The sequence below is a fragment of the Ochotona princeps genome, chromosome 18 (assembly GCF_030435755.1).
Source record: "Ochotona princeps isolate mOchPri1 chromosome 18, mOchPri1.hap1, whole genome shotgun sequence".
Lineage (NCBI taxonomy): Eukaryota > Metazoa > Chordata > Mammalia > Lagomorpha > Ochotonidae > Ochotona > Ochotona princeps.
In genome coordinates, this window is record NC_080849.1 from 48,834,918 (window position 1) to 48,862,730 (window position 27,813).

The following is a 27,813-nucleotide window of genomic DNA, read 5'->3' on the forward strand; positions in this document are numbered from 1 at the left end:
GCAGGAATGCACAGTGTAACCCCCTTTCTCCTTTTTTGCTTCTTGAGTTTGTTTTCCCCAAGGGCACTCTGAGACCCTTCTCACAGGGAGGTGGAAGAGGTCCTTATCTGTGGCAAACGACCTGGAAACTATCTCATGGGAAGAGAACACGTTTCAATGAGCAGAACGCCATGCCCAGGCCATTATGACCAGGAAGTTGTTCTCCCAAGGACTTTTGAAGAAGTGTGTAATTGATATAAATTTCTAGTGATCAGGAATGACTAACTGTTGTGATAAAGGTTTCCTATTTCTGCCAGGAATGCAGAAAGCACAGACCTGTGTGGGGGGCTTCCAGAGCTTAGACAGGGAGGCATGAGAGACTGGTACTCATCGGGGGAGCTGTGTGTGTCCTGGCGGAGAGGCCAGTAGCCTTCTCCATGGGGACCCCTTAGATGTTTGCTCATGGGGTCTCAGTGTCCTGGAGGGCAAGGTCAGCTACCCTGTGGGTGCCAGTGCTGCAGAGTAGGCTCAGGGTCCTACATGCCCATTACTGTACTGTGAAATCCACTCTAAAAACAGGTGTGCATAAACCCGCCAGATTTGGGCTTGAGAGATGGGGTGTGTGCCCATCCTGGGTGGGTGAGCTCCTTCGCCTGAGCCTGATGCCTTTCATATGATAGGAGAGCAGCGGCACCTGCTTCCTAGAGGTGTCGCTGGGGTGAGCGATCCTGCAGAAATGGAGCAAGTGGCGAGACGTGAAATACAGGCAAAGCATGTGCCATTGTTTCTGAAGAGCCTGGGGTGAGCAGTTTGTTACCTCATCAGGGGTCTTCCGTGACCCACCAAAAGCCAATGCCAGGGTTTCGAGCTCTTAGTAGACACAGAGGACAGCGGGGCGGTCAGCTCGAGCTGCCTGCAGGAATATAGTGTGATGTTTGGAATTTTCCTTCTATATTTCTCTCTGTCCCTTCTGACGTCCTTTCATTTTCTTTCTCCCCGTATTTTCATAAGAAACAGTGATGCGCGCGTGTGTGTGTGTGTTTGTGTGCACATGTAAAGCAAGATACTATAGAAGGTCTTTATTACTACCAGCAAGTTTTCAGTTTTTATGACCATAAGGGAATCAAAATTTCTCCCACGAGTATTTTCTGGTAAGTTTAGACACAGATAAACTAAGGCATGAGAAGTTGCCTACTTCTTAAGAAGAAATTATGAGTGTGATAGTTGATTAAATTGGACTGACTTGACCTGGCAATGGAGCAGAAACTACCTTGGGAGGTATAATAAATATTTAAAATGTGTGCTGTCATTAAAAATGAAAGGTCTTTGAAGAAAAAAAACTTGCTACACACTTGGTTTCTGTTTAAAAGCTGCCTTCAGACCATTTATAAACAGTATGGGTCCATGAATGTATATTTTACAGATTAAAAGCAGTGCCAGTTTAATCTTGGTGTCTTGGCCATAAAAGGAGAGGGAGGAGAATGTATAGCTATATAGTTGGAAAGTGCACTAAATCATGGATCATATAGTTCTGCACACATGGGAAGAGCAATAAATCATGGAGATCCAAAAATACATGTGCTAGCAACCATTAGGTACAGTTTTGTTTAGGGTGCTGTTTGTGACTTTAAAAATAGACTACTGGGCCCGGTGCGGCGTGGCCTAGCGGCTAAAGTCCTCGCCTTGAATGCCCCGGGATCCCATATGGGCTCCGGTTCTAATCCCAGCAGCTCTACTTCCATCCAGCTCTCTGCTTGTGGCCTGGGAAAGCAGTCGAGGACGGCCCAATGCTTTGGGACCCTGCACCCGCGTGGGAGACCTGGAAGAGGTTCCAGGTTCCTGGCTTCGGATCGGTGCGCACCGGCCGTTGCGGCTCACTTGGGGAGTGAAACATCGGATGGAAGATCTTCCTCTCTGTCTCTCCTCCTCTCTGTATATCCGGCTTTCCAATAATAATAAAATTTAAAAAAAAATAGACTACTATAGTTGTGCGTGTTTCTCTTACTTCAGTGAATATGCATGTACAAAGGGCACTGCTTTAACCTTCTTGAAGCTTGTGGTTCAGTGACATGAAGTGTCCAGCATGCACCACAGTCATAACCAATATGTGTTTTGTCTATGTCCATACTACCCTGAATGCATCCCATCTCGTCTGATCTCGGAAGCTAAGCAGAGTCAGGCCTGGTTAGTACTAGGATGGGAGACCAATATCTATTTCAAGAAATTGTCCATCGTGCAGTAGGAGCCGCATACCCATCAAGCAATTCTCCCTAGCTCCCAAGTCACCCTGTCAACCTCTAGCCCCTGTTCTATCCCTATGAATTTGTTTATCTTATGGGTCTTAGGTACATGGATTCATGTAGGATTTGTCTTTTCTGGCTCATGTAACCTTGGGGGATATTTTCAAGGTTAATCCATGTTATTGGAAATTTCATCACATTTTGTCTGAGGAAGAGTCTTTCGTGTGGTTGGCCACATTGTGTGTGCATTCATCTCTTGATGGACACCAGATTGTTTGCACCTTTGTGCTTTTGTGAACACTGGCATGCAAGTATATGAGATCCCGATGCTGCACGTATTGAAAAGATGTCTTCCTGCGCATTGAAGTTTACGGAGAGACTGCGAGGACTCACCTGACAGTGCCATCCATCTGCTGTCAGGATAACAAGCTCTGCAAGGCATTGTGCTGCCTTCTTGGTTAACACCAACACACACACAGTGCAGACAGCACTGCATATCAGCTTGGGAGGCAGCCCCACTGCTAAGTGCATGGGGCATTTGAACTAGGTGAAGATGGCACCATAGCACTACACGTCTTCCAGCCTCCATGACTCAGGAGGATCACAATAGAGCAGCCACGGTGACCGTCCCTGGGCTGCGGACTAGCCTTTGTTCTCAAGGGCAGATAGCCCACTGCCAGGGGACAGTGGAGAAATGAGAAGACACCAGGGCGTGATGGGAAGGACTGCTGACCTGTGTGAGCTGAGGTTCAGTGTGAGAGAGGTGGGAAGGAGACGGGCGGGAGGGGCTTAGGCAGTCACCAAGGGAAACGGCCCAGTCGGGGCCCACCTGCTGTCCCTCAGCTGTCCCCCTACTGCCTCACCCTTCCATTTCTGTGTATGCCTTCTGCTCTCTATCAGTTTTGTTCATAATTATGTTTGGGTAGCTGGAAAATCATCTCCATATTCTGTAGCCTGGAAATCACCTGGCAACAGAACAGAGAAACTCCCTACCCCAAGTGCTCGTTCACAGCGAGGCCCATTCAGAGTGCCCTCCTTGAGAACAAAACGTCCGCATTCTGTCCTGAGCGAGGGAGGCCTTGTGGCGAGAGGTGCTGCCTTGTCCCCAGCTGCTCGCAAGCAGAACCCAAGTGGTAGGGGATTGGAAAGAAATGAGGCAGAAAGGAAACAGTGCTACGGGCCGCGTCAGCTGGGGACAGGCACCAGGCCAGTGGGCAGGGTCGTGGCAAGCTGTTCCACAGTGCTCTCAGCTGGATGGCCAACGTGGTTCTTGTTCTTTGCTCACCTGCCTGATGTGGCGGCCAGACTCCCAGGCCCCGTCTTCTCAGCCCTCCCCCATAGCCCAGGCAGAAGCCGTGGCCTGCACCAGGCTTCCTGTTCCATTTCTAGTTCCCTTCCCTCTGATCCATGCCTTTACTCACCCTGTAGTTCCAAGTCCGTCTCTCGCAGCTTTTAAAGATTTATTTGTTTTTATTGGAAAGGCAGATTTATGCAGAAAGGACAGAAAGATCTGCTGGTTCACTCCCCAAATGGGTGCAGGCACCAAGGATTTTTGGACCTTCCTCCACTGCCGTCCAAGGCCATAAGCAGCGAGCTGGACAGGAAGTGGAGCAGTCCAGACACGAACCAGTGCCTGTATGGAATGCCAACACTGCAAGGCAGAAGATTAGCCAATTGAGCCATCACGCCAGCCCCTGTTATTAATTTCATTAAAGATTTATTTTATTTATTTGAAAGGTAGATTTACACAAAGAGAGGGGGTGTAGAGGGAGAGATCTTTCACCTGCTGGTTCACTCCCCAAATGGCTGCGGCTACAGCAGCTGGGGCTGGGCCCAACTGAAGCCAGGAGCTAGGCATTCCGTCCGGGTATCCCATGTGCGTTTATGGGCACATGCCCTTGAGCCATCTTCCACTGCTGTCTCAGGTGCATTAGCAGGGAGCTGGACTGGAGGGTGGAGTAGCTGGGATTCGCATGGGATGCCAGCTTAACCTGCTATGCCACAGTGCCAGTGCCAAGTGAACACTTTGTCAGTCCCAAAGGGGAGTGTGTCTTCTGTGACCCTCAGATCTCGTGCAAGCAAGTCTATGAAATTATTTCTGCTGCCAGCTGTTTGCACACTTCCATTGCGTGGGAAATCTGACCGCTTACCTCCCTGAAATGGTACAAGTAAGACTTTCTTATTGTGGCAGATAAATTTCTTTTTGTCGGACTGCTAAAATTTCTGCTCTGTCTTACGTGACAACACTGAGATGTTTTTAAACACACACTTGGAGGAGCTGTGATGGGAAGGTCAGATTTTAGATCCCTGGACTTTTGTTCCACGTGCAGAAAATAGGCGGAACCCATCCTGTTGGGAAAGGCTGCACCTCTCCTGTGCAGAATGAAACTTTCTCCAAACACTGCTTTTCTGCCAGCGAGAGAAGGAACCTGAGTGACCAATGATTGCTCTTCTCTGTGCTTTACCAACACCCCGTCAAGAAGGGTGAAGAGCGTGTGAGAATGTCCAGCAGGGAAAGGTTCATGCTGCTGGCTGGTGGTTGTCGCTTCCTCAGCATGACTTTGCTGAATCCTGCCAGGAGCTGCTTACGTTCAGCAGGTGTTATCAGCCCTACTTCGATGTATTTATTTTTCACTTGCATGAAAGACACACCCAGAGAGAAAGTCCCTTCCGCTGGTTTGCTTTCTGAATGCCTGGAAAGGTTCCAGGCCTCGAGCCAGGAGCTCAGTCCAGGTCACCTGTGTGGATGGCAAGGCCCCATCGCTCTGTCCGTCATCTCTGTGTTAATAGGAAATCTAGAGTCAGGAGCTAGAGACAGGCGTCAAACTCGGGGCCTGCGAGGTGGGATACACAGGCATTTGAGCTATTAGGCTCAGTATCCACGCCTAGTGCTATTTAATTAATTATTATTATTATTTTAAGATATATTTTATTTTTATTGGAAAGTCAGACAGACAGATAGGAGGAGAGACAGAGAGGAAGATCTTCCATCCAATGATTCATTCCCCAAGCGACCAAAATGACCGGAGCTGAGCGGATCCAAAGCCAGGAACCAGGAGCTTCTTCCAGGTCTCCCATGCAAGTGCAGGGTCCCAAGGCTTTGGGCCATGCTTGACTGCTTTCCCAGGCCACCAGCAGGATGCTGGGTGGGATTCAGGACCACTGGGATTAGAACTGGCTCCCATATGGGAGCCTGGTGTGTTCAAGGCAAGGACTTTAGCCACTAGGCCATTGCACCGGGCCTTATCATTATTATCATTATTATGATGATGATTTTTTAAAATCTTCATGAGGCAGAGAGGGAGAGATGGGGTACTCCCTGTCCTGGTTTACTGTCTAAATACTTGTAATAGCAAGGGCTGATTCAGGGCTGAAATCAGCAGTCTTAACCTCAATCCCAGTGTCCCGCATGGATGCAGGAACCCAATTACCTGAACCATCAGCAGTACCTCCCACAGTCCACGTCTGGGGGAGGCGAGAACTGGGGGCTGGAGTTAAGAGTTGAACCACCACTGGGACCTCTGATGCCCTTCGACACATGTGTCTGTCATCTTACCAACTAGACCCAACTTCCGCCCGCATTCCTACTTTTACATAAGGACACTTGAGACCCAGGAACTCAAGAGGCAGCCAACGGCCACAGACCGGAGGACACACCTGAGTTGGACCGTTGTTCTTCATTCTCCTTTCCTTTTACCTGTGTAGCTGACTAACTTGGAGAAGATGTTGGCCTACTTTTGGAACATACTTGGTTATCCAATGTCATGCAAGCTAGAATTTCAATTTTCTTTTGAAGGCATACTCTGGAGGTTTTAAAAACCCAGTCCAGTTTTGAGATGAGAGATCATGGTGGTTATGACTCAGAGATTTTTTTGAGAAGTGGAGGGCCCAAGGAAAGAATCAAAGGAAAAGCCTGGTGGACAGAGGCTTATGACCAAAACCTTATAGAGCTGGGTTAATTCACCTCCGGCCGGATGCAAAAACCCTTCCCCCGGCATTGTCCCGTCCATCGACCACTCGCTGCCGCCATCTTCGGAGGACCCCAAGCACCAGCTAGCTTTCTGAAGCACAGGTTTGTCCCCTAGTGACTGTGGTGCCCACTGAGTCAGATGGATGCAGAGAAAGTAGGGGCTACAGCTGCGACTGATGCTGCCTGGGTCCACCTGTGAATGGACGCCAAAGGATGGATACACAGGTGGACTGCAGCAGAGACACCTCCACGCTTCTGCTGTCCCAGCGAGGGAGCAAGAAATGACTGGACAGATGGGCCATGTTCAGATCCTGGTGGTCACAGGTGCCTCAAGGGTGGCTATGACATGGAGCAGAGGACACCCTGGAGTGAGGTGGGTTCCTTCCTCCCACTCATTCTTAGGTGAGGCAGTTATTCTCTGTGAGTTATTCTCTGAGCTCAGTGGAGTGGCCGTGATCCCCGTTTCCATTCTCCTGGCGCACGGTGACTAAGGGCCCAAGTGCAGGGAGTGCCCCATGGTAAGGCATGTTGTGCATGAGGGACACTGCGTGCATGAGGGACACTGCGTGCATGAGGGACACTGCCTGCTCCCACGCTCCCTCCAAGGGAAGCCTCCATCCTCTGTTCCCGTGGGAATAACTTGACTGTCTCACACACATAGGGAATCTGAAGGCACGCCAGGACTGAGGACATGGGCTTTTTCCCTTGACTGGGTGATAACACAGAAGCTGGCAGGTGGGCTCATCAGGGATGGGCTGTCTGCACCAGCTGAGAACGGCCGCACAGGCACCCCCCCCCCAGGAGGCGAGGCGAGCCTTCAGGTAGGGGGTACTTCCTCATTAAGCCCCTTCGTTCAGAAACAATTAGAACCCGGAGGAGCACACAGATGGGTTTACACGGGGCCCCAGGAGGAGCCACCCTAGTAAAGATGCTTGACTCTGTTGCAGACCCTTCTGCAAAGCCACATGAGGTCTTCCAGATGCCTCTAAGTTGCAAACAGCCAAGCCATTGGGTTTTTGGTTTGTTTTTTCTCCCAGCCAGAATTTCTTGTGAGAAGGTAGTTGTAGATGTGGTGTCATCCAAAACACAAAAATCAGACTGCTGTGGGTGCTGGGGCAGATAGCGTTTGTGAGGAAGGTGCAGCTTAGGGGCACCGCAGCCCTGGCCTGGAACAGGTGCCGGCCAGGGTCCATGTGCGTGAGGGCGAAGTCCCTGTCCCAGGGCTGGCTCAGGCACTCAGCGGGCAGACATGCTGGAGCTATTTGGGAGAGAGGAGCAGCTCTGTCTTCCACCAGGCTGCTGGAGGGGCACACCACAGGCCCTGGGCTGAGGCCAGCCACCAGCTGCATGAGAGGCCAGGCCTACAGGCCTGAGTTGGGGCTTGGAGACGATTATAGCACGAGTCAGCTGTGGCTGTGTGCTACAGCTGGAGCCTCATCTGGCGAGTGTCTTTTAGACCCTGTCTGCAGTGTTCTGTCCCATAGCTAGAATAGGCTTGCCGAAATATCCACGTGTCTGGGGTGTCTGCCTCCTTAGGATGCACTCACTAAAGTATGTGGTGATTTTGGTGCTCAGCGTGAAAGGCAAGAGCTGTGTTCTATGGAACGTCTGCTCCTGGTGCCAGCCGCCTTCCTAGGCGAGGGCTTGGCGGGCCGCAGCTCTGGCTGGGCAGGTGCCAGCCGGGGTAGCCCCTCCTTCCTTCTGTTCTATGCCCATCCCTGGCCCCGGGGCCAGGCATTGTTCTTGGATGATGCTGTCTTGCTCCCTGGTTACGTTTTCCGGGAAGCCAGGTTATTTCCAGCCCTCCCTGCCTGACCCTAGAAGGCCAGGACCAGCCGGATCCTCCCGCGGCAACTGCAGGACTCCCGGCTTCCAGGGCTGGCTTGGGCTGCACTGCCAGGGAGTGCCCAGCTCCTCCCCCAGGCGGCTGAGTCACCCTCAGCTCCCCAGTGCAGCCTGAATGGAGCTGATGGAGACTAGAGAGGGAGTTTTTTGGCTCCTTAGGAAACCATGGGCCAGCCTTCCCCCCCACCTCTTTGCCCAGCTCTTCCCTTATTATGGTGTGCCCTGGCGCTGCTTCGTGAGAGGAAGCCAAGCAGCCATTACTGGGAAATGAGAACTGCTGAAGACTGCCCCGAGGGACTTGACGGCCTTGATGCAGGATGCCAGCCAGGGGCGTGTTGGAGATTTCGCAGCTGTTTGGTGGATGATTAATGCAACTGAGCAATAGCTTCAGACAAGGATCTTGGGTGGATGCAGGTCAGAAAGGCAGATGGGGAATGATTAGGGCTCGCCTGGTGGGAGAGCTCCTGGGTTAGAAGGCTGCAGCTCGGGGAGGCAGTGAGCTCCCAGAGATCCATTAGCTGTCTGCTGGTGTCCTTCAGGCCACGCTCTGTCGGCTGTACTGAGCTAATCCTTCCCGGAGGCTCCTCCTCAGTTTCACGTTCATTTCTGTCTCCCCGCAGCACCCAGGAGCCTGTCAGTCTGTTCCACTGGGCCTTGAGGTGGGCAGGGCAAAGGTTTGATGGGGATATCCGAAAGTTGTCCAGTTTCTTTGTCCTTTAAAAAAAAAAAAACACCCGGGGCTCGGCAGCCTGGCCTGGTGGCTAAGGTCCTCGCCTTGATCCCATATGGCCGCTGGTTCTAATCCCGGCAGCTCCACTTCCTCTCTATCTCTCCTCCTCTCAGTATATCTGACTTTGTAATAAAAATAAAATAAATCTTTAAAAAAAAACACCCTTACAATTGGAAAGACAGCGATAAGTACAGATTTGCGTTTGCTGTTTGGGAAAATACAAACAAAAGTTTATAAAGTCACCGTCGTTCTATGGCTTTTTGATTGTGTCTGATAGTGTTTTGGTGTGTTTGCTTCCGTACATTTCCTTCTTTTTTATTTAATATTTGTTTTATTTTTATTGGAAAGTCAGATATACAGAGAGGAGTAGAGACAGAGTGGAAGATCTTTGATCTGTTGATTCACGCCCCAAGACGCCCATATGGGATCCCAGCACATGCAAGGAGAGGACTTTAGCTGCTAGATTGCCGCACCAGGCCCATCTTCCAAACAATTCTGAGACGAACTATTCTATCTTGTTGAGGTCCTGTTAAGTTGATGGCTTTTTTTTTTAACAAAAGATTTATTTATTCGTAGTTAAGATGGAGATAGCTCGTCAATCCTGGTTCACTCCCCAAATAGCTGCAAAGGCCAGAACTGAGCTGATCCAAAGCTGGGAGCTAGGAACTTCTTCCAGGTCTCCCACATGGGTGCAGGGTCCCAAGGCCTCATGCCATCCTCCACTGCTTTCCCAGGTCATAAGCAAGGAGCTGGATGGGAATTGGAGTAGCCAGGGTACAAACTGGTGCCCATATGGGATGCCAGGACTGCAGACAAAGGATTAACATGTGCTACCACTCTGGCCTCAGGTTGGCATTTTTGGGAAACATTTCCAATATCAAACGAATTTTCAGAAACTTTTTTTTTAGCCAAATGGAAAAGTTATATACGTAATACTCAACATTTTATTATATTTAAATATAATAAATATATTTCTAAATATTTAAACAAAATTTGAGGAATTGAGGGAGGTGAGCATTTGGCATGGTGGTTGTGACGCTGCTCAGAGTGCCTGGGTTCAAGGCCCAGCTCCACTCCTGGTTCCAGCTTTCTGTTAATGCATGCTGGTTGGGGTCCTGCCACTCACATGCAAGCCCCAGATGGAGCTCTGGACTTCCCTTCCTGGGCTGGCCCATCACTAGCTATTGAGGGGTGTTTGGGGGAATGAACCAACTCAGAGGACAATAGAAGATGTGTGTGTGTGTGTGTGTGTGTGTGTGTGTATTTCAGTATCCTTACCTTCAAAATTAAGTAATTAAAAATGAAAAGGGAATTATTTGACCACACACATGCCCATTATCTATGCTGTACCCTAACACATTACTGTTCATGAGGTATAAGCTGTTCATCCAACTGTTTGTCTATAAATTCATTTTCCTTTTTTGATGCATCTGAAAAGAAATTCTAGATACTTAATCACTCTAAATACACAGTGTTAACTACAACTCAATTTTTGTTTACATTTTTCTGGAGTTAATTTATGTGTACTGAGGTACTCAGTTCTTAAATTTACATTCACTCCGTTTTGACAAATGTGTGTGTAAACTTTTACAATTCTTGCGGCATGGTCTGTTATTTATAACCACGAAGTCAGAGAGTTTATTGGGCAGGATGGCAGAGAATTATGAAATAGTATCAACAGTAGCTCAGAATTTTGTCAAAATATGTTTCGTTCAAAATTAAAGGTGCTGAACATTTTCACATTATATGCGTCTGAAAGACAATACGAATTTCCTCTGCGACGGGGCAACATCTTTAATCCCAATGTATTTTGAGCTTCTCAGCTTTGTTTCAGCTAGCTTTTACTCTTCTGTATGATTTCATTTTTTCCCTCTTGGATGGTGTTTCCTTGCAGGGGACTAGCCAAACTGTGTTTTAAAAGATACAAGCGTTATCTTCCGTTTGAATCAGCCAGTGGCCCTCACCTCTGTTATTTCCAGCTCCTGTGTGAACCTGAGGCCACTTACTGCTCAGCAGCTGAGCGGGTTGGTGGTAGCTTGGTAGGATCTTGTGCTGTCTTATGGACACTGTTGCTGAGTGCCTCCGTGTGTGTGTGTGTGTGTGTGTGTGTGTGTGTGTGTGTGTGTGTGTGTTGCAAGGTGGGAGCCTCAGTTTGGGGAGGGGTACTTTGTTTCTGGTGCAGTTGACAGAACTTGGCAGTGATCGTCAATCTGTTCATGTTGTATGTGAGCCATGATTTATGGCTTTTATTATGTTTACCATTTTTTTTTTGGTAATGTGGTTCATACTGTTTTAAGTAGCAATTTTCTAATTATTAAGCTTCAAGGTACAGTTCTTTATTTTTTTTTTAAAGATTTATTTATTTTATTACAAAGTCAGATATACAGAGAGGAGGAGAGACAGAGAGGAAGATCTTCCATCCAATAATTCACTCCCCAAGTGAGCCGCAACGGCCGGTGCGCGCCGATCCGATGCTGGGAACCTGGAACCTCTTCCAGGTCTCCCATGCGGGTGCAGGGTCCCAGTGCATTGGGCCGTCCTCGACTGCTTTCCCAGGCCACAAGCAGGGAGCTGGATGGGAAGTGGAGCTGCTGGGATTAGAACCGGCGCCCATATGGGATCCCGGGGCATTCAAGGTGAGGACTTTAGCCACTAGGCCATGCCACCGGGCCCGGTACAGTTCTTTATTTTAAAGCCACAACTACCAGGACTGAGCCAGGCCCAAGCCAGAAGCCAGGAGCTTCATCCAGTTTTGTAACGTATGTGGCAGGGGCCCAAAAACTTCTGCCATCTTCTGCTGCTTTTCCAGGCCGTTAACAGGGACCTGGTTTGGAAGTACAGCACCCAGGACTGGAACCTATACCCATATGGGATGCCAGCCTCATAGGCAGCAGTTTAACTCACTGTGCCACAACGCCCTCTTCCCCATAATTAGTTATTTGAAAGGGAGACCAAACAAAAACAAAAGCCTCCTGTTTGCTGTGTTACTCCTCCAGTAGCAAAGATACAAAGGTTACAATGAATCAGCCTGCATGTATTACAAAGCAAGAATGTGTCTGTCCCTCACGTGTGCTTGGTCATCCCCGCACCCTCCATGTTCTTTTCCCAGGGGAAAGCAGTGTTTGATGGGCTCCCCTGTGGGAGGCCGGCCCTGAGTGAGTGGCTGGTTGGCCAGACACTGGCCTCTCCTCTCTCAGAGCCCCAGCTTCCACCTTCCTTCAGCCGAAGGGTGTTTTTCCCTCCTCTTTCCTCCTCGCCTTGGTGATGTTTTGTCTCTGGTGACATTTTTCTGTCTTTTCCTAATAAGGACTCCTGCTCCCTGCAGCCTCGCATGCTTTCAGAAATGACCCGGGTGCCAGCAAGTACTGTTCCCCAACCACAAGGACATGCCATGTGCTACCATTCTTGTGATGGTTCTTAGTGCCCTCTGCCAAAGAAAGGCAGGTGGTGGGAAACCTCAGCTGTGGGGGCCCAGACACCTGGAGGAAAGTGAAGAACTTTTCCCATCTGGGCAGCTGGACTCTGAGGGACGGCCCCAGCAGCACAGGCTTGGAATTGAGCTGAGGTTGGTGGTCAAGTTTAGGGGCCCTGGAAACGTCTCCTGGCCTGTCTCTGTGTCTCAGTGACAAGTGTGTATGATCATGCCTCTCCAAGGGGACATTAAGTTAGATGCTGTGTTAGCTTTGGCTCTGGGACAAAATCACACCAGCTTAAACAGCAGCCATTGGCTTTACGCGGGCGTGGAGGGCTGCCAGATGAGGGCCTTAGTCTAGCTGGCTCCCACTAACTCCTCGCCTGGTGGAGGAAGAATGCTTTGCTGTCTTCTGCAGCAGCGTCATCTGGGGCTCCTGCAGGCCTGCTGGTCTCCCCAAGGTCTCACCTGAACCCCGTCACTTTGAGTAGGGCTTTGGTCCATAACAGCTGTGCCAGGAAAGAGGCGAACCTTGGATCTGAGACGTGCCTGACCAGTACTGGTGAGCTGTGGAGGTACTTTCTGTCATGGAGGGTTGTTCTGGGCAGTTAGCAACTCCCTTCAAGAAGCAAGTGAGAGCTGGTCTGCTGGCAACGCTTGAAGGGCAAGGGAGAGGCAGAAGAGCCTCCAGAGAAGCTCAGAATTCAAACCCCTCACTCCGGCCAGCACCTAATGGGGGACTTTAACTCAGACCCAAGACTCAGGGCCACCTCCTTCCCCATGGGAGAAGACCTATACACCTTCGTTTTCTGAATAAGATTTTGTAAAAGCACCACACTTTTTAAATAATTAAGATTTTTCAAGTCCCCAGCCTGTATCTGCTCCCTCTTTCCCTTACTGATTCATCATTTAGTGTCCTGGTGCTTACTGGCTGCCTTTTATGGCCCGCCTAACTTCTAAGCCCCCGGCCTGACCCTGAGCCTCTTCAGCAATTGCAAACTTGTCAATTTTCCTGAAACCACTTGGAGCAGATTAGCTTAGCTTAAAACGAGAAACATTAGGAATTGGCCCGTAAGGATAAAGAATTTGCCTAGCTTCATGTTTTATTTAATCATATTCCATACTTAAGCAAATGCATCGGCCCTACATGGATCCAATCACTTAATTTTTTTTTCTTTTTAATAATATTACAGAGATGACTTGTTGGCAGTTGACCAGAATAAAAATTATAGGCAGAATTAATCTGCAGGCAAGACCTACATTCAAGGTGCAATTTATTTGATAATCTACATTTGCCTTTCCTTCCATTGGTCCTTGGAGGATCCAGAGGAATAAACTGGATGCCAGTGGTGCCCGCACAAATCATACTGCCCCCAGGCTCACTCCCTGGGCTTGCTTGGCACCCAGCCAGGCTCTCGGCAGGTGAGCCATATCTGAAGCACAGTGATGTCCACTTGTGCTGCTGGGCACTTGGTCACGACATATGCCTGGGTTCCCCAGCCCTCGGGTGGCTTTCGGTGTTTTTATCTGACCACACGTGTAGAGATTATATCTGAAGGACTGTTCTAATAAAAATAATGCCTGCGGACAGGAGGAGACCCAGGGAAGAAACTGGAGAGCTACATCCATGTGGTGCCGCTACAGGCCTGCAGAGATAAGTGGACGGTCTCGTGTGTCTGAGCCTTCAAGTATTAGTTTCCTGGCTTTGTGTATTTTTATGAATTTTTTTAAGATTTATTTTTATTGGAAAGCCAGATTTACAGAGAGAAGGAGAGGCAGAGAGAAAGATCTTCCATCCGCTGATTTACTCCCCAAATGATTGCAACAGCTGGAGCCGAGCTGATCTAAAGCCAGGAGTCAGGAGCCTCTTCCGGGTTTGCCATGAGAGTGCAGGGTTGTAAGGCGCGGGGCATCCTCTACTACTTTCCCAGGCCACAAGCAGAGAGCTGGATCACAAGTGGGGCAGTCAGGACATGAACCCGTGCCAATGTGAGATGCTGGTGCTGCGGGTGGGGAGCACCTTACTATGCCCTCTATAAGTAAGCAACAGCCATTATTAGAGTGCCTGGGATCTGGTCCCCACTCTGCTTCGGATGCAGCTTCTTGCTAAATACACCTAGAAGGCATCACCCAAGCACTTGGGTGTTTGGTGATACAGAGACATGGGTGGAAGTCCTTGCTTCAGCCTAGCCCAGTCCTGGCCGTTACAGCTATTTGAGGGCGCGAAGTAGTGGATGGAAGCTGCTCTTCCTTGCCTCCTCTTGCCTCCTCTTCCGCTCCTTCTCACCCTCATTTCCTTTCCTCCCCTCTGCCACTCTGCCTTCCGGGGGTTGGGGGGAGATATAACAGCCTCCAAGGCAGTGAGTATAGAGCCTGCACTCTGCCAGCCTCCCTGAATTTCATCATCCCCTACTGCATGGAATACAGGTTCCTATGCACCAGAAGAAACAAAGTGTCTAGTGGTGAAATAATAGCTAGAAGCAGGTAGTTTCTGAGGTCTTTGCAGAATCCACAGGCTCTGGTGGAGAAGAAGACAGGCTGGGCAGGGTGGAGTCCTGGCACCCCCTTGGATTTGTCATCGCCTGGCTCACGGGCCGTCAGCTGTAGCCCCGAGTCCTGCCAACAGGTTCCACACACAACAGAATGACCACTCCTGGGGCATTTGTGGGAAGGAAGCCTCCTGACTTTGTTCAGTGGGAAATCTTACCTGAGAAAAATGTCTCAGCACAATCTAGAAACCCGAAGTCATTATAACCAAATTTCTCTCTCTACATATATATGAAGGTACTTTAAGATATTTATGGGAACATGGCATTAAAAAATAAGTCTGCTTTGGTGCAAAACATTTTGAAGTGTATTTTTTGTTTTATTGTAAAGTCAGATCTGCAGAGAATAGGAGAGACAGAAAGAACTTCCATCCGATGGTTCACTCCCAAAGTAGTCACAATGGCCAGAGCTGAGCCAGTCTGAAGCCAGGAGCCAGGAACTTCTCCCACACAGTTGCAGGGTCCCAAGACATTGGGCCATCCTCCACTGTGTTCCCAGGCCACAAGCAGGGAGCTGGATGGAAAGTGGAGCAGCCAGGATACAAACCAGAGCCCATATGGAATCCTGGCATGTGCAAGGCGAAGATTTAGCCACTAGGCTCCACACCGGGCCCCATGTGGTTTTTTTGTTTGTTTTAATATAATATGCACCTCCCGTGGACGTTTTAAAATATCCTCTTGGACCTGGCATGGTTTCCAGAGCTGCTCACTGGCTGAATGCTGGCAGGGGGTTCTGCTTCACCCCTGCTTGCTTTCCTCAGGATGAGCTTAGTCACTTGGTTTGGGGAAGGCCCAGAATGATGCCCTGTTTACTCCATTGTCTTAGGTGTTGTAAGTGAACTTGGGCTGTTCCACAGTACACAGGAGGTACTATGTAAATACCACACATTTTACTTAAGGGATTTGTGCATCTGTGCATTTTGGAATCCAGGGGAGAGGGAGTTCTGGAACTAAGGTCTCGGGTATACAGGGCCACCTGTATCCCATTCAGCCCATTGAAGGATATGGCCAAGGTCGTTTCACATGGAAGTAAATTAAGAGCTCTATAAAACCTTTGAGATGCAGGCATACTCACAGATTAGAGTGTAGTTTTTTAGAATTAACAAACAAGGGCCATCCTTTTTCAATTTCTTTCTTTTTGTAAGATTCATTGATTTGATTTGGAAGGCAGAATAAGAGAGAGAGATCTTCCATCTACTGATTCACTCCCCAGATGGCCTCCAGGATTGGGGGCTGGACAAGGCTTAAACAGGAGCCAGGAACTTCATCTGAATCTCGCATGTAGGTAGCAGGGGCCCAAACAGCTGAGCCATTTCCCACTGCTTTCTCAGCACTAGCAGAGAGCTGGATTGAAATGGAGCAGCCAGGACTTGAAGACATGCCCATATGGGATACCAATATTGCAGGCAGTGACTTAGCCCACTGTGCTACAACAGTGGCTGCAGTTTGATCTGGTTCCTTAGGAAATAAGAATTTTGATCATAGCCCAAAGTAGACATACACAGGAAAGTTAGCTGGCTTTAGCGATGAGTGCCTTGTGTCAGATCTGGAACTTGCAGCCTTTTTCCTGGCCTTCTTGCATTTCCCCACTTTTACATATGACCAAAATCACCCTCCTTTTTCATTAAACTGAACTGTTGAGTTCACCATTCTGAAATGGGATTCTGAGGCGTGAAAGCCTGTTGGGATTCACAGGGCTGGACTCCACTGTGGACTCTGGCAAACAGCCCACAGGCGTGGGGCCAGTGCTGCTGTGGTTGGTAACCCCCCAGTAACCCAGCGTCCCTTGCATCTGTTTCAGAGCTCCCTGAAAAGAAGAGGCAGCCGAGAAATGTACAAAGAGAAGAAGACCTTGAACCAGGTAAGAAAAGGTTTTCAAACTAATGCTGCATCTCCTTAGGAGGAGTGCACCTCATTTTGAGTTTCTGCCGAAAGTCTTGCCCATCGAACCTTCAGAGAGGCATTGGCTGGCAGCACATTGGCTCTTGAGCTCATTCAAAGCCTCCCTGGGGTGAACAGATTCTTCTTGAACCCACCTCTTGCTGTGTGTTTGCCATAACCAGGAGGGGTCCAGGACTGGCAGCGCTCAGCGCTGGGGCCAAGTGTACCGACCTTCCTATAGCTGCCACTCTTCACAAACCATTACCCTCAGTGTTGCTGTTTTAAACTTGCAAGCTGAACCGAATCTTAAATTATTCTAAGTGAAAGTCAAATGTTCTAGCGTGAGATGGGCAGAGCTGAGTCCTTTGTGTGTCGTCCCCAGCACTCTTCAGGACTTCCCTGCCTCTTCTAAAAAGTTCGACTGGATTCCTTGCTTCTTTCTCCAGTTGGTGCTGGGAGTTTCTGTGGCAGAGAACAGAGGGGATATGGGGGTATGAATCCCCTGAACCCCAACAGCAGGCAGCCCTCAGGCGAATCCAGGGGTATAGGGCATCGCAGGCAGCCTGGGGCCTCACCACCACCTTCCCTATCGCTTCCCTCCTTACGGATGCCTCAGGTGTCTCAGTCTCTCAGATAATGGGGCCATTCAAGGTAGGCCAGGTCCCCTCACTCATCTACTCCCTCTGGACCCCTAGCATTCACTCTGGAGTCCCCACAGCACAGGGAAACCTGAGTAGGTCATACCACCACCACGGGGTGCTGTTTCCGGCTTACTGTCTCCTGGTTAGCAAAGATGCATTCCATGGCAGAAGGACAGCCGCCCCGGTATGACACACCTAGCACACAGCTGCACCTGTTTGTGGACAGGTCCCGGAGCTGCTGGGCTGTGGCTTGGGCGAGTGCTAGGGAGTGTGTTTCGTCGGCCCACTTGGGCTGTGGGATGATTGAGAAAGGAGTTTCTATTCAGCAGAGTGGCGGACTGGAGCGCCCTGGGAACTTCAGGTCGGCCACCAAAGCCCAAAGGAAGCTGGCGCCCCTGCGCAAGGTAGGCACAGCGGCAGTCGGCCCACGCGAGGGCTGGCTGGACAGCCACCTTGCAAGGCAAAGAATATATTCGGCTCGTGATATATTTCTGTTGCTTGGCAAGGCCTTCCTGGCTGGTGGTGATGGTGGTGGCCCCGTGTGTTTCTCCCTCCGTTATATGCTTGCCCTCTCTGCTCAGCACTGGCATTGTGCAGAGTCGGGCTGGACCCTGTGCTTCCATACTGCCCCGCCCCCGGGAACCTGCGCTGAGCTCTGGATTTGGCCTCGGCTCCGCCCCTGTAGTCTTGGCAGGGTGTTAGAAAGGCTACAGCTATAAGATGGGCATCCAGCCACCCGCTGGCCGAGCCAAAGCCCTGCTTCCCCGTCTGACCCCAGAGGGACTTCCCCTGAACTCGGCTCCCTCTTCCACTCAGTGAAGCCCGGCGGTCACAGGGCCCTGCTCCAGGCTCTGAGGTCAGCGGAGATGTGTGGCCCCTGCCCCTAGCAAGCACTCCTGTGGCCTGCAGGGCTGTCCTCGTTTCAGAAGCTGCTTGGTCTTGGTGGCAGGCCTGGCAGTACCTGCATGGGTGTGGAGTGGCAGTGGTAGCATGCTTTGTGCCGCAGTAGAGCTCCTGGTGTGGTTTGTGTGGCTTTTTTCTTCAAGGATTCACGAAGACTTGGGGGAACGTTGTATCAAAGCTCAGGTAACTGGCAAAGCCGGCCCCTTTTAGGGGAACAGAATCAGGCTCTTTTCACTGAGCCCAGTTTAGGGCAAGGAGATGGTGGAGGATTGTCCTGGCTGTGGTCAGCCATTGGGGGCAAAGGGGACATGGTTTTGAGATTCAAGGAAGTTTGTGTGTTCTAAGGAGTTTTGCCAGCACGAAGGGGTGTATACAGGCATGCAGAGCCGCTAGAAGGTTCATCTTCTCAGAGATGCTTGCACCACAGTTTCTGGTTCCCCTTGGGAGAGAAGCCTCCCAGAAGATAGACACTCTGTGAGTCTCTGATTCTCACTCTTTTTTTTTTTTTTTAAGATTTATTTATTTTTATTACAAAGTCAGATATACAGAGAGGAGGAGGAGAGCCAGAGAGGAAGATCTTCCATCCGATGTTTCACTCCCCAAGTGAGCCGCAACGGCTGGTGCTGTGCCGATCCGAAGCCAGGAACCAGGAACCTCTTCTGGGTCTCTCACACGCGGGTGCAGGTTCCTAATGCTTTGGGCCGTCCTCAATTGCTTTCCCAGGCCACAAGCACGGAGCTGGATGGGAAGTGGAGCTGCCGGGATTAGAACCGGCGCCCATATGGGATCCCGGGGCTTTGAAGGCGAGGACTTTAGCCGCTAGGCCACACCGCGGGGCCCCAATCCTCACTCTTGATTTGAGCTAGAAGCATCCTGCCCTGTGCAGGCTTGTGCCCAATCCCGCCTCCCTGGTGTTGCCTCCAGTGCTTCAAGGCCACTCCAGTTACAGTCAGGTCAGGATATAAATCCCAACAGGTGCTCCCGCCCATCCCTTGGCCTGGCTGAGGGTAGGGCCAAATGCCCTGCTGGCCCATGGTCTCTGTGAGCTGTGCCGTGGTAGGGGATGGGATCGCTGGGGTAACTGCGCAGTGGATGGACACCAGCTGGCTAGTGCATCCTGTCTTCCCTCCTCCCAGTCTCCCAGACGAATTGCTCTGCACAGGATGTGAAGTCGGCCTCCAGTGATGGGTCTCTTAGCTTCTCTGATACTTCGCTCCTTCACATGAACTACCAAGACCTAGCTATGGATTGGGGTTTCTTAAACATTTTCATTTAGCCAAAATTGAAGAGGTGTTTTTGACTATTGGAAAGTTCTCAGAAACAGGTTGTTTCAAAGGAGCATGCGGGAGTGGGCGTTTGACTTAGCAAGTTAAGATCGGCACAGCCTGAAGTAGGGTTTGAAGAAGGGGCGAGGCCCTATGAGAAAAGGCAAGACAGAAGGTGTTGAAATCAGACAGGCCAGAGGGCTCCTCTGATAGAGGAACAACTCCACACTTCTCCCTGTGGCTTTGCTTTTACTATATCAGTTTCATGCACTGGTGGTTCTTTTGTTTGTGGGCTCATCACCGTCCCAGCCTGGAGGTCCTAAGGTGGATCTTGGCATGCCCAGAGGGAGGAGGAGAGTGGAGCAGGTGATCGTTTACTTTAGCAGTGTATGCCGCCTGAGGTTCTGGCCTTGCCAGCCTTACAGTATTACTCTCATAAAGCTTCAGTTCTCAGACACCTGGCAGTGGTCTGTCTCAGTCCCTCTCTGGTTGCTGCTAACTTTCCCTAATGGCTTCTGACCTCTGGACTCATTATTTCAGGAGTAACACCTGCCTCCGATAGCCTCGGCTTGTGGCCGGCTGCTGCCTTTCTTTCAGAGTTCCTGCCAGTACCGAGTTCAGTCACGTACTTGGCTTCTGTGTCCAGCTTCCAGCTAGCGTGCACCCTGGGAGGCAGTGCTGATGGCTCAAGGGATGACATGCTGCCACTGTGTTGGGAGAGCTCCATTGAGTTCCTGGCTCCCAGCTCTGGCCTTGGCCGTCTACAGGCATCTGGGGAATGAGACCAGCGGATGGTGATGCTCTTTCTCTATATCCGTATCCCTTAAATAAATAAATAAAAACGAAAGCACAAAATACAAGTAGAAGCAGTTTGGCCTTTTCTAATAAATATTTAATATTCAATAAATATTTACTGAATGATCTAAAAAAAATAAGCATGCATTTCCTTTAGTATTGCAATTAAACGCAGTGTCCGTCTTCCCCAGTGCATGCTTTTTATGTAGTTCTCTTTCTTGTTGCAAAAAGGTATCATTCCTCCTGTGACCAGTTGACCCATTGTGTTGGGTGGTTGTGAGTGGGGGAGACAGCAATGTGTTCCAGTTCGTCTCAGAAATCTGCTTCAGCGAAAACCAAGCCAAATCGTTAATGTGATTAGTTCTCAGAACTCACACCACGGGGCATTTGCATACTAACTCTCCTAATGTGTAAAGGAAGGGGAAATGCACAGTTTTGCCACATGAATTGCATTTTGCACATAGAAGACATTGGGTTTAGCAATGTACTATTTACAAACCACCTTGCTGTACAGTATTGCGTTTGCCCTTCACAGTGACCTTGTGGTGGATGCTGTAGACCTAAGGAGCCAGGTCCCAGGGCGCTTGTGTCTTGTACAAGTCTGGCAGAGTGAGAACCCCAGGCACGCTTGTCTAACCCCAAGTTCAGTAGGACTGGCTGTGTCAGACTCCACACAGAGGGTGGTGCTGGGAGCCTTACGGCTCATTGTGTCTGTCGGGGTATGTTTCCCTGGCGAGAATGGGCAGGCTCTGTGATGGTGGATTTCTCCCAAGTGTTCTAGGTCTTAGCCTATTTCCTCGCTTTCTGTGAGTCTGTGCTGAGGGAAAGGTCCAGGTAAGGGGGAAGGAGGGAAGTTGGAAAGCACTGAGGGAGATTTTCCTGTTACCTTCTGCCAAGCAGTGTGTTGCTGTAAGATTGTAGCAAGGAGTGAGCCATGCACATTTTCCTATGGTGAAAGCTGGAACACCCACGAGGGCTGATCTGCATCAGGGAGTGGCCAGACACCCATAGAGCTTGCTGAGGAACCTTCCTGCCCTGGGGCTCCCCACACAGAGCTGCAGAGTTGGAGGGTGGGGGGGAAGAGGAGCCATGGTTGACATCCTGGTTCCCCAAGTCAGCCTTTCTGGACCTGATAGCCAATCAGAGGGCAAATACTCCTGCAACTGGTCATCTTGCCTGTCTGTACCGATCCAAAGGCATTGCTTGCCACTCGTGGGAACCCATGTGGGCACAGCAGAGCTGACTTTGCAATTGGTCCCTGGAGTACCTGCTTGACCTCAGCAGGGCAGCATGGCTGTTAGCCTCAGTGCCTGGTGTGGGGACCCTCGCGTGTCCTCCAGCAGCTCGCTCCTTGCCCAGGGTCTCTGTTCTCTGCCCTGTGACTACAGCTGAAGAGAAAGGAGCACCCTCAGGTTCTTGGCTGCAGTGGCCTGCCTGCGAGAGGTTGGCACTTGACCAGGGTCTAAGTTGGCACTTGATCCTCACCCGGCCATCCTGTTCTCTCTTGACACTGGGAAGGGGAAGGCGGGTTCCTCGGCAAAGCAGTAGAAAGCCAGCACTTGGTGGGTTGCTGGCCACGGAGAATGGGGACTCTGCTCTGGGCACAGAAGTGAGTGGCCCCAGGTAGAGCCCGGCTGGCTGCAGCGGGCCATGGTGTGAGGGTTCTGGTAGCACCAGATGCTGGCGAGAAACCAGATCCTGTCCACAGTCATGTGAGGTCACTACATCACCCATGGGTACCAGGCTTCATTTTGTTTTCTCCCTTGTCAATCATAAACCATGTGAAGATTTCTTTTTGTATGGTTTTTCGCCAGAACCAATTCTTCCGTTTCTTATTGCAAGCCTTTCCCGGGTTCCTTCCAGAGATGGTCCTGAGCGCATCCCTGCTTGGTGGAGGCCGCTTTTTCCTTGTAGTTCTCAGCTTGGCCAGGAGGCCTGTATGTGTGAGTGTGTGTGTGTGCATGCTGGGCAAGGTTCAAGGGAAGTCAGTAGCCGCAGGAGTATGTGGTCTTACCAGTAATTTCCTCCCGGGCTGTTCTCTCCCGGCAGGATGACAGTGCTGATCTGAAATGCCAGCTCCAGTTTGCCAAAGAAGAAGCCTCCCTGATGCGCAAAAAGATGGCCAAGCTGGGGCGGGAGAAGGATGAGGTGGAACAGGAGCTACAGAAGTACAAGGCGGTGTATGGTGATGTGGACAGCCCCCTCCCCACGGGGGAAGCCGGAGGGCCCCCCAGCACCAGGGAGGCCGAGTTGAAGCTGCGGCTCAAGTTGGTGGAGGAAGAAGCCAACATCTTGGGCCGGAAGATTGTGGAGCTGGAGGTGGAGAACCGAGGCCTCAAGGCAGAGATGGAGGACCTGCGGGTGCAGCAGGAGCGCGAGGGAGCAGGCCGGGAGCACGTGCCGAGCATTCCTACGTCGCCCTTCGGCGAGTCCTTGGAGTCCTCCACGGAGCTGCGCAGGCACCTGCAGTTTGTGGAGGAGGAGGCGGAGCTGCTGCGGAGGTCCATCTCGGAGATTGAAGACCACAACCGGCAGCTGACTCACGAGCTGAGCAAGTTCAAGTTTGAGCCTCCCCGCGAGCCAGGATGGCTTGGGGATGGGGCCCCCTTGCAGGAGGAGCTGAAGTCGGCCAGGCTGCAGATCAACGAGCTGAGCGGGAAGGTGCTGAAGCTGCAGTATGAGAATCGGGTGCTGCTCTCCAACGTCCAGCGCTGCGACCTGGCCGCCCACCTGGGGCTGCGCGCCCCCAGCCCTCGCGACAGCGACGCCGAGAGCGACACCGGCGGCAAGAAGGAGGGCGACGATGGAGACGAGGCCCTCCGCCTGCTGCCACCGCCACAGCCCAGGCGGGAGGGCCCCGTGGGTGGAGAGAGCGACTCGGAGGAGACCTTCGAAAAGACTTCAGGTTTTGGGAGTGGGAAGCCCTCGGAGGTGAGCGAGCTGTGTCCGGCTGAGCTCCTGAGGGCCCGCGAGGACTCGGAGTGCCTGGCAAACGTCAGGCAGGAAGCGCAGAAGCTGGAACGGACTGTGGAACGCCTCATTGCGGACACTGACGGCTTCCTACATGAAACGGGGCTGCAGGCTGCTGGAGGTGCTGGTGATGGTGGTGTTGGTGGCCGTGGCACCCTGGCCTCCTTCCTGGGGCCTGGGGTCCCAGACGAGGGGGAGGAGGGCCCAAAGGAGCCCCGTCTGCTGGGTGCCATCAGTGCCAAGATGAAGGCTTTCAGGAAAGAGCTGCAGGCCTTCCTGGAGCAGGTGGCCCGGGTTGGAGATGGCCTGTCCCCCTTGCCCCACCTCACTGAGTCATCCAGCTTCCTCTCGACTGTGACCTCTGTGTCCCGGGACTCCCCCATCGGGAACCTGGGCAAGGAGCTGGGCCAGGACTTGCAGGTAAGGGGGCTTCCGGCCTCGCCGCCTCCCTGCCATGCCTTGCCCTTCCTCCTCCTCGCTGGCATTGCTGCACTTCTGGGGCTCGCGGTGCTCACGGCTGCTTGGTTGTGACGGCAAAGCTGCATTGCACTCGTGTCTCCAGCGTCAGCCCCACCCTGGCTCTGGGTCGGGTTTCTTTTTCTAAATTTTTTTTTTTTTTGTAAGCTCCCTTTCTTGTGTGCTTGCTTCTTTTGCCTTCTCCTCTAATTTTTTTTGACTATGTCCCTGCTCGGAGTTCAGGGGCCCCAACCCCTACCCGCACCACCACCATGAACCAAGGCCGAGCCAATGCAGGGCTCCGTGCCATCCGTCCATCCGTCCTTGCTCCCCCATGTGAGGTCTCACGTGACCGGCCACTCCGAGGAAGAAGGAAGGAGGAGTGTTCAAACAAGGTGCCAGCTCATGTCACAGGCAGGATAAGTGGCAGTCTTGCCCCCCTCCCGGGCACATCGATCCCTCACTCGGGTCCTTACCAAAGGGACACGGGGCATCTCGGAAACGCCCTAGGCAGCCAGGCCCTCCTACCCCTTCCCCTGCACTGGAAGATAAGTCAGGCTCTGGGGAGAGGAACACGGTCCCCACAACAAGTCGCCAAGGTGGGGGCGGAGCCGAGTGGCCTCCGAGGACTGCTTTCCTATGCCTGGCCCTGGGGTGCATGATCCGACTGATGCCCTGGATTGTGGCTTTGGCTGCTCGACCCACAAGTAAGGAAGGAAGAGCCTCGTGTCACCTTCCCTTTACCAGTGGTGTTCTCGTGGTGGGCTTGGGAGTCATCCATCGCCATTGCGTGCACCTCCTAACCCGTGTGCTGCACCCCCTACCCCGCTGCCTCTCTCTGGCCTTCCTGCTGTCATGGCCCGTCGTCTTTCTGCTCATGCCCATTCTGCTGCTGTGTGGTCCACACACGGCCACTGCTAGGTGGTTGTGAGTCTTCAGTCCACGCTTTCGTCTGCTTGGTTATCTGTGCCCTCCTTCCTTCCCCACACCTGACCTTCTGGTCCTCTGTATTTCGTTTCAAACTAAATGAGCCACATCCCTCCCATGCACCTAACAGTCCAAACTGAGAGAGCAGCTGGAGTGGCCCTTCAGCCAGGACCACCGAGGGGACGAACGGGAGAGCCCACGCCTGCGAGCCACCCGGGAGCTGCACCGCCGGGCTGACGGCGACGCCGGGAGCCACCGGCCCGGAGGCCAGAGCTGCTTCAACCTAGAGGTCAGCGCCCGGACCCTCCCCCAGCCCTCCCCAGCCCCTGGGCCCCTTCCTTTGCATGTGCCTGTGTGAGGTGTCCTGCCTGGGACCAGGCTCTTAGCAAGTGTGGCAAGAGCATGTGCACTCTGGGACCCTATGGGCGTGGTGCACCTGTTGCAGCGGGCTGGCAGAATCAAGGAAGTCCTCTGCCTGTGTAGTCGCAGTTGCCATGGTAACCCATGTGCCTAATGTGGCAGGTGCCTTTCTCACTCAGTCCTGTGATGCCACTTGACCCACCCAGGCTGTTTGCAGTGCTGGAGTCACACACACTCTATCCAGGAAGAATCTCCTCACCTTACTGGAGATGAGCTGGGCTCTGTAACCCTGCGAATCAGCGGCAGCTAGCTCAGCAGAAAGTCGGGCTGGATGATGAGCAGGTGAAGCCAACAGCTGCATGCAGGTGGACATTGCCCGAGCCTGAGGTGAAACCACAGGTCTGCTCACTGGAGGGGCTGTGGCAGGGCTGCTGCCTCACCCAGTCCAGACCTGGCTGGCTCAGCTTTGCAGAAGGGGAGTCTGTTGCTTGTGAATGTGGAAACCACCTCCAGGAAGCCACACTGAAAACAACAGATTTTAAGAGAATACCCTTGGCAGTCCTGTCACCCTCTTTGAGCCTGGGGAGGTCAGGCCCACCTGAGCCAGGTACACACCCTAGTGGACCATGCCATCTGCATGCCACAGGGTACACATGTGCGGATGCCGGGCACCCTTAGTGGCTGGTGCAGGGAGCCCCAGGCCCTCCCAGTCATAGTGCCCACAGCCAGCATTCGCCATTTGCCTGAACACTGTCTGTGGACATTGGATCAGACAGGTGTTACAGTATCAGCTCAACCTCAGTGCAGTTCCATCACTGTCAATATGTGGATGTTCCCTGGATTCGTACCAGAAGTCAAGCTGCATAGCTAGGTATCTGGGCAATTCCCATTCTCTCCATGAGTTCAGTATGTATGATGTACTGGGGCTCACAACAGGAAGTGTCTGCCACACAGACTCTTACTCTGATGAGAATTCTGGCTGCTTGGGCAGCCGCAGCCCCACACTGACCGCCCCTTCAAACAGCTGGACTGGGCGCTCCCCACAGTGGAAGCCTCAGCAGAATACATTTCCCAACCTCAGGTTGCACTGCACCATGAAGCTGTTTCTAGCAGGGCCATGCTGTCGCGTTGGAAGCCAGCTTGGCATCAGCTTCCAGCCAGGGCTCTTACCCAGCTGCGTCCATTCCTAGCCCAGTTTCTCAAGCAGGTCCCCTGGCCTCTGTTTCCTCATCTGTAAAGGCAGTAACACATACTGCCTGCCTGCTTCATGCGGTTGTGTCCAGAAGACTCTGAAAGTAAATGAGCCATCGTACAAGCAAAGTAGGGAGCAGTCAGCTTCCTCATCGTGATGCTGGAGTTCCTGTGTGCTATAGCCATTTCTTGCTTTCTCAGTGCTGGCCCAGAACCACAGCTCTTGCTGCACACGGCAGTCTCTCCTCTCCCATGAGGTGCTCAGCATTCAGGGTGGGTGACATGAAGCCTTGCTTGGTGCTGCACGCTTCCTGGACTCTCCCTAAGTTCTCACTCAAGTCTGAGGCCGTGATCAGGGTTCCCAAATGCGTTGCACAGCTTCTGAAACCAGACAGAAGCCCACTTGGCTGAACCAAGCTGAGTATTAGGAGACACCAAGCCCCTGTAAGAGAGGAGTTTAGCACTTAGTTGGTGCTGTGTGGCAGCCTAGGGTCACCAAACAGCATGGCTCGGCTAGGAAGGACAGACATTCCAGCAGATTCTCTTGTTTCTAACAAAGTAAAAGATGAGACCTGGTAAGCAAGGCTGGGGCTGCAGCTACGAGGAAGCTCTGTCACCCCTCTGTCATGTTTTCTGAACGTAGTTCCTAGGTAGCTGCACCCTGGCATCCGTGCCTCAGCTGGAATCGCATTCTTGAGCATCTGTCCAGTTTCCATTAATTTTGTGTGATGTGTGTGTGTGTGTGTGTTTAAGATTCAGTTTTGGCCATAACAGCTGGAGCTGGGGCAGGCTAATTCCAGGAGCCAGGAGCTTCCTCTGGGGCTCCCGTGTGGGTGAAGAGGACCAAGGATTTTGGTCCACTGCTTTCCCAGGTTCCTTAGCAGAGAGGAACTCTCTCAGAAGTAGAGCAGGTTGAAACTCCTGAAATGCCTAAGGCCAGCTTAATTGGCTAAGCCACAGTCAATTCTGTGTGTTTTCTTGCTAAGCCAGAAAAAAGATAAAACCGTCAGCTGTGAAAGGAGAGGTACAGAGAGCGTTGTTTTCCAGCAGGGGCACAAGCTTCCCTGGTCAGCAGGGCAGCCGGAGAGACTGCCCCTTGGAAGAGCTGCGCAAGCTTCAGTCCCTAGGGGGAAGACAAACACATCCATCCAGAAGACGTCAAGTGCACAGCCAGCCACAGTGCGTGCGATTCTCTGTGCTCCCTTTCAGTAACCACTCATTTTGTTCTCACACTGACTGAACATCGAGTACCTCTCCTCCTAGCAGCATAAAGAAGAAAGAAGTTTCTAGAGCAGACAAAGTGTCTCCAGTTTGTGGATTTTCACATCTGGGGAAAGCAAAAAAAAAAAAAAAAAAAAAAACTAGTTCTTATTTTGGTAGAGGAGGGTGTTTTGGCCAGTCTAAAAAAATTACTACGATTACAAATAGCACCATTGCCAGCAGTGAGAACAGCAAGGAGGAGTGGGAAAAGAAGGTCCATTCTCACAGGTGATAGCTTTGCTCAGCAGACAGCAAAGCCCTGTCATGTAGGAGGCCTACTGCTCCGTGTCACAATTTGCTAAACCTGGGGGAAGAATGGAATGGTATAGCCAATCCCTGCGTTCTTAAGGGAAACCGCAGCTGGACAGAACAAAAGTCAGAACCCGTGAGTGGCCACCAGCACATCCACACAACCACACAAAAGCTCGTCAAGAAACACACC

The 27,813-nt window shown here is 51.6% G+C and overlaps 1 protein-coding gene across 1 annotated transcript in view; it reads left to right on the plus strand.

Moving 5' to 3' along the window:
- Positions 1-27,813, plus strand: part of MTCL1 (microtubule crosslinking factor 1) — a 123,234-nt gene that overhangs the window by 52,445 nt on the left and 42,976 nt on the right. The window contains exons 4-6 of the mRNA XM_058676908.1: positions 16,524-16,583; positions 22,257-23,597; positions 24,691-24,849. Of these exons, the coding sequence (XP_058532891.1) occupies positions 16,524-16,583; positions 22,257-23,597; positions 24,691-24,849 (1,560 nt within the window). The remainder of the gene's footprint in view (positions 1-16,523; positions 16,584-22,256; positions 23,598-24,690; positions 24,850-27,813) is intronic.